General features: G+C 52.7%; 1 protein-coding gene across 1 annotated transcript; it reads left to right on the forward strand.

Annotated features, from left to right (window-relative positions):
* Positions 1-698: 698 nt before the first annotated feature.
* Positions 699-8,786, forward strand: TGME49_254930 (hypothetical protein). The gene is made up of 5 exons (XM_018781086.1): positions 699-4,430; positions 5,456-5,590; positions 5,988-6,251; positions 6,831-7,254; positions 7,900-8,786. The coding sequence occupies exons 1-5, from the start codon at positions 1,791-1,793 to the stop codon at positions 8,040-8,042; spliced, it is 3,606 nt and encodes a 1,201-aa protein (XP_018638105.1). The 5' UTR covers positions 699-1,790; the 3' UTR covers positions 8,043-8,786.
* The last annotated feature ends 2,126 nt before the right edge of the window (positions 8,787-10,912 follow it).

Here is a 10,912-nt window from a genome sequence, read left to right on the forward strand (position 1 = left end):
CCTCGATGATCTTCGCTCCCACGGTCTGTTCCAAGTTAACATTAAGACGCATCCGGTGTACAGTTTAAACGTAATGCAGCATAACCTCCTTTATGTTCTTCTGTTTACCAAATAAGTTTCACTGTCACTGAGGTTTCGTTGACATGCTGATGCCATAAATACTAACAAACCGCCGGTTTTGGATGGAAGCACTTGTAACGCATCATATGCGAGGAAACACCATTTAGGTATATATAGAGAGCTGTGATGTTCAGTAGCAAAGGCAGTGATATGGAACTACTTCTAAAGCCGCATAAAAGACTAAAAAATACCATTGAGGCACGATGTAAGTAGGTAGCTGTGACGCTATAGAGCATAGGCAACGCTACACACCTCGATTGGTACGGCATTAATCATCTTGCAAGCTCGCGGCTCGTTACTGGAAGACCGACTCATGAGACCGAAACCGTAAATTCGTCGTCGTAATGGTCTGCGGTAACCTCAACACACTGGTCACTACACAGTTTAACCCTGAATTATTTAACTTACTTGATTAGGATTAGCTCTTTGATGTTCTCTACAAAAACGCTGAACCACAGCTGTTCACCAATCGACCGCCACCTGCTCGTTTCCCCTCGTACGGAGCAGCGCGTCCTTGGCTGCAAAAAAACGAGCGGCTTGGCACTTTGTCTGCGTCTGTTTCTTTTCTATTTGTCCGCGGATGTTCAAAGAAGGCGTTCTGTGCCTTCAAGGACATCGCTAAAACAGAGAGACGCCGTGTGCTTCGTGTCTTCATTTTATCGCAAACATTCGAGCACCAAGACCGTCCGTCCTCGCCCGTGCTGACAGACAAGGTTGTTTCCGCAAGAACAGTGGCAGAGACGGCATTCATTTCCCTATCGACCTTTACTTTCGGACGAGCGCGTCTCTGCGTTTATTTCCCTTCATTTGTCGGCTGCTCTTTGACGCACTGTCCTCACTCATGTGCCTTTCCACCCTTCTGGCGTCTAAATCCTGGCTAACTGCTTTTTTTTCTGGGAAGAGCGAGCTCGCCTCTCGTGTCCGCCGAATGCTTTTTAGAGAATTTTCTGGGCTCTCCTGCGAGATTTCGCTCCCCTGGTCGCTTTTCGCGTCTTTTCTAGTTCATACGTTACAGTGTCTTCGCGAGACGGCTTCGGTTGCAGAGGCTCCTCGTCGGCTGCCAGTTGTTACCGCTTCTTTTTCCTCCGGCGTTTCTGCCGTTTTTCCTTTACGAGACACCCGCTTTCTCTTTGAGCGTCCCACCCACCCGGCTAGCTGGAACTTTGTCAATTCGAGGGCGACGTATCGCATCTTCGTCGTCCGGGTTCGACGGCTCTCGTGCGACGTCTCTACTAGAAGTGACCCTCAGTGTGTCGGTGCGTTTGATCTCGCATCTTTCTTCGCAGTTCGTCCTCGTTCTTCCTCACGCGTTTCACCGAAGCCATGGTTCTCGACGTCAACCGACACACAGAAGCAAGCGTTCTCCCGCAAACTCCTTAGATCACATCGTTGTCGCTGTGGAATTGTGCGTGTCTCTCAATAACTAGCTGAGTTAGTGTACAATAGAACAAGTCGCTCGTTCGAACGAGTCGCTGGGACTCTTTCTTTCGCTGCATGCAAACGGGCAACTGTGTCTGGGGAGTGGCGGTGCGGCTCTTCAGTTTCTTTCAGCCACATTCGTCGTGAACCTCCCAGCCGAAAATGCAGGGGCTCTGTTAGCTTCCGCATGCCGTCTTGAGACGAGAAAAACGTCACGTGTGCCTCCAGGGGATCCAGACCCAAAAGGCAAGATGGACGAACAGAGAGGAAGACGAAGGTCGCGGAGATGCCCCATTCTCTTACGACGGCTCTCGCACCCCGACGCCGGCGACTCCCATCTGGTGTCTGTTCCTGAGAGACGCTCGGCCGCCTCCTGCTTCCGCGCAGTTTCGCCCTCTCTACTGGTTGTTTCGCCTTTCTTTGCGCAGGGACGAGAGGCCTCGCCTCGCTTCTCTCCCGCAGTCCACTCGTCTTCTGCATGTTGCCAGCCGGTACCCTTCTGTTTCTCTTCGGTGCGAACATCGCAGACGCGCCTCACGTCTCAGCCGCTTGTCCGCTTCCTTTCCGGTTCTCTCTTCTTCTTCCTCTGCATCCTCGAGTGTCTCTCCTTTGCTGCAGAGGCTCGCGTTGTCGTCGTCTACCCCGACACGCTGACCTCGTACCCCCCGATCCTGGAGACTTACTTCGCGCCGTGGTCCGCGAACTTCACCTCTGTGTCGGGGCGGCTGCGGTACTTCACTAAAACCTGCGACTTGGAGCACTACTTCTACCGGGATGTGTCTGACCTTGAGGCAGACCCGTCGTCGCTCTTCAAGGAACTTCGCGCGCTTCACTTCTTCCCGCCTGACCGGCCTTCCGCGCCCCTCGCGCAGCTCGACGCCCGAGACGGCCCTGTCCCCTTTGGCGCTCCAAGGAGCCCTGACGGAGACACCTCCGGACAGGCCGCGGGCCTCTTTCGTGGGGCCTTTCGCCGCCTGCAAGAGGTGCTTCTGCCCCAAATTTTGACGAGTCTCCCTTGGGGCACAGTCAACTCTCAGGAAGCTCGGGCTTCATCTTCGGTCGCGAGCGTTGACGCGACTGGTGACGGGGGCGGTGCACACCCAGGGACGCGGCAAACCGAAGCTGCGGACGGCGTCTCCTCAGAGAGAGGATCACGACCAGTTGAAAACAACCTGAGAGAAGACAGATCTGCTGTTGAGGCAGGTGCCGACAATGTCAAAGACTCCACAAGTCGCAGGCCTGCAGGGTTTCACAGGCCAACTGACGACGTGAAACGCGATACGGATCTCTCGCCTTCTTCCGAGACAGACTTTCAGACTCTCCACTCCCTCGCATCTTCTTCCTCGTCTCCACCCTCTTCTTCTGTCTCATCTGCTCCCTCTTCTTCTTCTTTTAGGGAGTGTTCAGAATGCACGGAGAGTCGAGGCGCGTCACCGGAGGCTTCCTGGATTTCTCAGTGGGCGTTTCCTGGCGTGTCTCTCTTCGGAGACGTGACGCATGTGCCTCTGGCCTCGCACCTTCCTGCAGCACACTACGTTCTCAGTCGACGTGGACTCTTCTCTCACGACCGCAGAGCGCCTGTCGCGGACTCGTCAGCTTCTTCTGGGTTTTCTTCTCTCCATGCGCTGCTCGCGATGGATTCGTCGACCACACCTTCCTTCCTCTTTCCTGCCCAGCCCAGCCACCTGTCGACTTCCGCGACGCTGGGGGTCTCAGAGCCCAGGGGCAGAAGGCCCGTTGGCGGGGAGACTCCGGGGTACCCAGGAGAGCCTGCAAGAGAAGCAAACCGGCAACGAGAGAGGTCAGAAGATTCTTCTTCTCCCTCGTCGCTTTCTTCACTCTGGCGGTCGCTCTTCGGTGCGGCAAGAAGTTCGCTTTCTGCGTCGGTGTCGAAGGTTCGTTTCATCCCAACTTGGGGCGAGGTGGCTTCCACGCGTGCGGGGCTTTCCCCTGGCCGTCCGTGGCTCTTTGAGCCTTTGGACGAAGAGCGCAAAGTTGACAGTTCGCCTGCGGGGCGGGAGACCGACGCTGCGCCTTCTCGCTTCTCTTCCTTCGCCGCGTGGTCGCCTGTGGAGCCCCAGGCGGCGGCGCTTGGAGCCCCAGCCGCGGCTGCCGGGGCGGGGGGCTCGTCCTTTGCGCCCCCAGAGCTTCGGGGGGCCGGAGGAGACACTGCCCTGTCTCCGAGCGAAGAGGAACCGGTGCGTTTCGATTTCAGGGGTCAGGTCCTTTGGTTTTTCGACCAGTGCAACAACCCGGAGGACGTCCAGCGGCTGGTGCACGCCGCGAACACGAACGGCGCCGGGGCGTTGATTTTCACGAACACGACTTTCGCAGGTTACGGGGCTCGGCCCTCGCTCTCTTCTTTCGAGGGCTGGAAGAAGCTGGTAACGTCGGTTCCAGGCCCTCCGCAGCCGCGGATGCCGGTTCTCTCTGTGCCCGACACGCGTCTCAGCCGGGAGATCAAGAGCCGCCTTCGAGCGGGCGACGTCGTCGAAGTGGACGTCGACATGCTCCCCGCCGACTATGTCAACTGCGCAGTTCTGGAGCCTGTGAAGTGGGCTTCGCTGGTCTTCGTTCCGCTGTGGGGAACCCTGACGCTGCTCTGGTACACGGTCTGCAACTGTGTTCACACCTACGAGGTGAGTCCACTGCACCGGCTGCTGCTTCTTCCACCGCTGCTGAAAACCACGTTCATGGTAACGGCCTTCGGCTTCTACGCCCAGTGCCCCAACTACTTGGGCGCCTCGACCCAGTACATCCTGATGGCGTACATGGGCCTCAACACGATCTTCAACACCATATTCTACGGGATTCTTCTTCTCCTCGCCAAGGGATTCATGGTCACGCGGGAAGCGTTCGGACGCAAGGAAAGCCTCTCCCTCGCCGTCCTCGTAAGGACTCCACAACGGACACGGGAGATTTCTAGACAACAGCAGTGGATCCGGGCCTCAGCTGCGCGAGCCACAGCTGCTAGTTCTTTGACTCGAGAGAACTGTACAAGTCGAAAAGCTAGCACAAGCAGTCGAGAAAAACTGTCCACGTCTCAAGTTCTCCCACACGTCGACCTGTCTATGTACATTTCTATCAGGGGAAACAGAAAAACGCTGTCGGTCACACTTAAGATAGTCGTCAACGGAGTCCAGTCATACAAGGTCGAACCGTGGGTATATCTGAACGGAAGGGTGCGCAAACGGCGGATTGAGGGGGGCAAACCAGTTGCTGAAAAAGACGGATTTCACAGCTTAACACAAACACGAAAAACGTTTGGCGGCGAAAGCCGAAATCAGACCTCAGACAGACAATTTCGTTTGATACTCGGAGAGAACACGCTCATGTGGACTATTGTAAACAAGCAGAGCTGTAGTTCATCGATGGTAAAGTGAGCAGAATATGTTAAAAGGCTTATTCAGCCCCTGCCTCGCCATCAAACACCTGTTTTAACTGCGTAAGGGCGTCTCACGTGTCGTGGAAAACGTTCGCGTGTGTGTACAAATAATCTTGTGTTGTATGTGGGCATGCATAGATTCAAGTATATGTATGCTTGTATATTTGTACATCTTCCTGCACAGGTGGATATGTTAGTCCACTTCATCCGTGGCGTGTTCAACTTGACACGACAGTCGGTGTATTTCAGTTCAGTAGGTGAAACATCTCCTCTTCGCAGGTTTACGCCTCTATTCGTAATACGCATTTATACATATACTCATCTATTTGTATGTGCATGTGTGTGTACTTGCCTGCACGCGACTACGCATATTCGCGTGCCTACCATTGTCCGTATGGAGTTTGGCGAGTCCAAGGGAGCAATAATTGTGTTCAACACGATCTCTCTGTGGGTGCCTTAGTCAAAGGGTCCTTCTTGTGCACGAATCGGAGACAGCAGTTCTCGGGTTCTCGTTTTTTCCTCTGTTTTCAGGTGAGCTTGGTTTACATTGTGACGTCCGTCAACCAGGTCGAAGAAGCTGAAACTCTCCCCGCTCTTCTGTTTCTCTACGTGGCTCTGATGGCGACGGTCCTCATGTCAGCCGCTCGCAATATCCGGCACCTCGAGGTTCGTCAACACTTTGCTTTCTCGTCTTGTGTTTCCCCTTACTTTCAACAAGATCTTTTCTTCTCTGTGTGTATGTGAACATGCATACTTCTCTCAGTCGACGTATATATATATATATATGCAGATAGGTATACGTTTGTGTGTGTGTGTACGTTGATGTGTGTCTTGTTTCAGTCACGGGCGGGAACCTGTCGTTTCGAGGCTACTCTTGTTCATTCTCTCCTTCCGTACTTTATCTCTTTCTCCCTCAGTTTTGGCCACTTTCTCAGTGTTCTTGCCTTCTTTACGTCCGTCACCTTTGTGTTTTTCGGCGATGTCCGGCCAGTCCTGCATCCCTGACAGGCCTCCCATTTTCTCTGCTTCATAACTTGCAGTGCTCGGACGTGCTGTCCTGCAGCTCCGACTGGCCTACGTCCGTCTGGTACAAGTTCAGGACTGGGAGGAGGCGTTGAACGTGAAGTTGGAGATGTTTCAGAGTCTCTACCGATTTGCAGCCGCCTTCTTCTTCCTGCAGATCCTACAAAAACTCTTCCTCTTCGAACTCCTCGATCGCCAAGACCTCTCGGAAATCTCAGGCAGCGCGCTGGAATGGATCTTCTTCATCGGCATCGCTGCTGTCTTCAGACCTCGAGAGGAAATCCGATACTTTTCTCTCATGCAGGTACTTTCACCGAATCAACACGCATCCTCTGTTCTTCCTTCTCTGGCGCATTCACACTTCCAGCCCTTTGAAACGCAGCTCTGTTCACGCGCACAGAACGTTAACGCGTATGTGCCGATCTCCAAGACGCCATGTGCATTTGCATCTATGTGTCATCTGTCTCTCTCCCTCTGTGTATCTCTGTACATCTACCGAGGTCAGTGTACATCTATATACATCTCTCTACATCTACATGCGTGCCGTGTGTGTGTCTACACATACATGTAGAAGCGGGTGTCGTGGATATCTTGGGTGTCTTAATACTTGGCGTATGCCCACATGTTACATGTTGCTGTCGACATACAGATGCCTTCGGCTGGAGACACCTCATTGGCGTTCGATGGTTGGTGTTGCACGATGGTTTTGCGTTTTTATGGGGATCTCCGTCTAGTTTGTTTGAAAGGTTCTCACATCTTCCCACAAAGTTACTGGGATTCTTGTTTTTTTCCGTTCCCACGAATACATCGGCGTCCTTTTCATCACCGCGCCTGTCGCCGTCTCCAGATTTTCCATGCCTTTCCGGTCTTCCCTCGTGTTCAGCGAACTCCGGAGACCCACACCATCCTCCCGATGTACGCGGCGGGACCGTACGCGGCGAGAGTCGCGGAAGGCGGCGAGGAAAGGCTGTTTGAAGGAGATCCGTCGGTTTCTCTGCTGGCTGCCGAGCCCAGCGAGCCGCTGCCGAGTGTATGGACCCGCATGAGAGTCGCGTGTTGTCGCTTTCTCCGGGGTTTGGCGCCTGGCCTTCAGCGCGACGGCGAAGCTGGCGGACGCAGTTCGGAGGAAGCAGATGGCGTTGCGGTGGACATGCTGCCCTGTGGAGAGGGAATCCGGCCTCGCGGGAGCCCCATTGTCATTTTAAATCCTGCAGCAGAAGAAGAGGAACCGACAGGCTATTTGTCACTGCACAATCTCGCTGTCGGCACGCTGGTTCCGACGCCCCGGAAACTCGCACCAGACGAAAGTAAGTGGTCGAGTCACTTGGATATGCGAGAGAGAGACAGGCTTCTCACAGAGTGGTGTAATTACTGGACTTCCATGGTTTTCTGTTTGTGGTAGTTTCGGAGTAAAGGACAAACTAGTTGGTACCCTCACATCCGAGGTGGACTGAATGTGTGACTGGCGAGCGTCTCGATCAAGAAGGTTCCGCCTTCAGACAGACAGACCCCTTAGAGAGAACGGGGCGATTTCTGTGTACAGGGGATTCTACCTGTTACGTCAAGGCATGGTGATTTCTTTGATATCCCTTTATGTTCGGTCTCGATGTGTATCGCCCGGACGGCGTGTTGACATTGCCGATGTGGGCGGATGCGCGGGGGGCGAGAACGCCGCGGCGACTCTTTGTGTGTTTTATAAAAAAGAACGAAGATGGGAAATATGCGGAACTTTCCAGAAGAGCATGTACACTGCAGGTCCAGGCGATAAAACGTGAGTACAGTAGACACAGCGAAATCTCATCTGACTTTGACACGGAACAAGATCAAACAATTTTGAGTGTCTCCTCACGGAGTGCGATAGAGTCCGTCTCACCTGTGTCAGGGCTGTGGGGGTATGTGTGTTTTTTATGCATACCTGTTTCTCTTTCGCCCCTCTCGTTTTTCTTTCGCAGAAAGAAATCGTCTCAGCAACTCTTCGGAACAAAGCCAGTTCCGAAGAGTGTCTCTCTCAGCTACGTCTCAACAGAATGGAGAGTCACGGCCTGCGTCCGCTGCTCCCAGCGGCGACTCTTCGCCGCCAGAACCCAGCGCGTAGTGCCTTTCGTAAAACAGAGAACTGTCACACACCATGTTGGAGAGAAGTTGCCAGAGGTCCGCAATCATTGTATAGGCACAAGCCTCACGTTTTGGGGTTGCGATGGCGAAGACGCATAAACAATGGAATGGGTGTAGGAAGGTCAGGGGAGAGGCATTCTTCCAGGTCCACAGACACATAAATCATCGTTTCTGCCGCGGGTTTACCAACATATGCAACATCTTAATCGAACTTTCGCGCGCAAGTCATGTCCCGGTCTTCATAATCTCCCGCTACAGTTTTAGAAGGGGAGACAGTGCAGAGCGGGATTTTTTTGCGGCAGCAACATCAGGTATTTTCTTGGAAAGAGGCGCAAGTAGGAAAACAGGCTCCAGATAACGAGAGCGGGATGGGATTGCTGTCTTTGCTAGAGTTTCAGGGGCACACTTTTGGCGGTTCCCCATTTAGTGTACGTCTTGCTTCATTGGTTGGTTGTTGGACAGGTAAACGGGAAGCCGGGTTTTGCCCAGAGTTCGTTTCGAGAGGTGGTCTTTTAGGGATGTGATTCACGTTTTGAACACATGCGGAAGTCTCTCCTGTGAAACGCGTCTTTTGCCGGAAAACTCTGCTCTTTCGTAGATCGATGTTTCTTTCGTCGTGAGTCACTCAACAGAGATATCGCATTTGACACAGTGTGTGTGCTCTTCGACATCGAGAGTGAATGCCGAGACTACGTGAAACAAGGTTACCGGCGAACAACGGGAAGAAGCGCCTTATCCTCCGGAATATAGGCGCACGTCACCAGCAGGCAACACAACCATGGACACTGTTCCCACGCCCGTTGCGGTTCGGCTGAAACTTCGTTTTTCCATGTCACACATCCCACCAATAATATGTTCGCTTTTGCACGCCAACTGCTTCTTGGGATGGTGTCGGGTCACGCAACAGTAAGAAGCAAAGCGTACTAGACCTCAACACGTAAACAGAGGGTTACTACACAGATAAAGCACCAGCAACTTTTGTAGAGTCCCCGTTGCTTACAGTGTTTTTTTTGGTTAAGAGAATTGTCTTGGAAGAGTGTGTTTCCACTGAAGAGCAGGGCACATTTGTGAACACACGGATATTCCTGCTTTACAGACAAAAGGACATGTATGTAAAGGGCAGAAACAAATCATGATTTTAGATCGGTTGGTACAGAATTTCCAAATACGAATGAACAGAGCTATCTAAAACTGGGTTGAAGTGTTGTGTCACTATCGAATTCCACAAAGACAACTGGTTCTCTCTCTCCAGCTGCTGGCGGAACTAGGCAAGAACCGGCTCTCTACCGTTTCCGGGGAATCCGTAGGAATTAGACGTTCCGCTAGGTGAGGACGGATCTGCCGGAAGGTGCTGAGGCGTCGACACGCTCCTGATGAGAAGACCCCGTTTCTGACGGTCTGATGGATCCGCGCAGTAGTCTCAGGACGGGGATAGGTATGAGAGATCTCAAATGCAATACTCTAAAACACAAAAATTACCTCTCGAACAGTTATGGAAGGGTCTTAGGTGTTCATACCCCCGACTCCTGTGCTCTCTGTGACGTGGACTATCACAGTTTTGATAACAGGCTAGCAGCTGAGAAAAAACATTCTCAACTGTTCCGTCACCTGAGAATCAATGGAGAGGTTAAGGTCCGTAATGTGCACAGTAGTTACGTGTGCCGACACGATCTACGGTTGCTGTAAAATCCGTGACATTTTGGTTCTTAAAGAATACGCCACTGCAGTGAGTGTGGGGGAAGTCTGCTTGCCGCGTGTCGACCCTTTGAGGGTCACTTGATGTGCACAGCTTCAAAAGATTTCGACCTTAGCAAAGCTATGCAACCAGACTCAAGAGATAGAGTTCAGTCCACTAAACGCCAACAAGGATTTTGGGAGGTTTGGTCAATAACTATGCTGAGGCTATACAGCAAAGAACCTGCGAGGCTGTCAGCTGATGCAGCCATAATTAGACTGGTAGGCGCGATGCATCCAGGCATACCAGAACTCTAATAGTCGATATTGTCACCGAAGTTTCTCTTTAACGGTCTCCACAGAAACCGCGACCTCACCTTTGAGCACACCCAGTTAGTCCATAGAAACACTAACAAGCTCTGCAGAAACAAGAAGCGCGAGTTGGCAACATCTGCTGCACACGTGTGCAGTGTGTGTCTCAACTTGATTGAGGTTTTAATACCCCAGTGCATGGTATTTGGCCGCCTCTTTTTTGCTCTTTCTGAAATGCGAAGACAGTCCTAGTTTGAGCAGCGGATAAACACAGAATTACTGGGCGTACCGTTCATGCGTACTAACACGCTTCTGCTGTTTCGATACCGTAGATCCAACACTACCAGCTAACTGGCAGTCCACGAGTGTCAGGGGGTCCAGCGAATTTACGAAAAGTGGTACAAGCAGGTAAAAAGCCAATCGCCGTAAGTTGCGCCAGCTCGCTGGCAGGGGACTGGTGACACCTGAGTGCTTCGGTGTTTCCTGGGTTCGTGTCCGAGATCGGACGGGTATATTCATAGCCCGCATTGACCTTGCACCGGCACATTCGAGCACGATCGCTCCTCGGTGTGTATGTTAACAGAGCCTCACCCTCGGTCTGATGCTGGAAACGAGCGCGTTGGACTGGAGACGGAAACCCCGTCCTCTGACAAACTTTTGCACCCCCTCACACAGGAGCACTACTGCTCCCTTCGAGCTGTTCACCGATCTGACTCTCGCGCCTGTCGAGAGAGACTGCTTGAAACTTAAAGGTCGCACTGCCCCCCTTCCTTCGAACTCGTTCATGGCTGTCCAGACTGGCCACAGCCTCAACCACCAGGCGGCTAGCTCTGGCATTCAGAAAGAGCCTTTTGCTTATTTTTT

Source organism: Toxoplasma gondii, chromosome III (genome assembly GCF_000006565.2).
Source record: "Toxoplasma gondii ME49 chromosome III, whole genome shotgun sequence".
NCBI classification, from domain to species: Eukaryota; Apicomplexa; class Conoidasida; order Eucoccidiorida; family Sarcocystidae; genus Toxoplasma; species Toxoplasma gondii.

What these genes read in the sequence shown, in the direction of transcription:
- TGME49_254930 (XM_018781086.1), top strand. Translation starts at nt 1,791, where the DNA reads ATGGACGAACAGAGAGGAAGACGAAGGTCGCGGAGATGCCCCATTCTC. An exon ending in GCCTCTCCCTCGCCGTCCTC is followed by an intron (nt 4,431 to 5,455) that starts GTAAGGACTCCA and finishes CTCTGTTTTCAG; the next exon opens with GTGAGCTTGGTTTACATTGT. An exon ending in GATACTTTTCTCTCATGCAG is followed by an intron (nt 6,252 to 6,830) that starts GTACTTTCACCG and finishes CCTCGTGTTCAG; the next exon opens with CGAACTCCGGAGACCCACAC.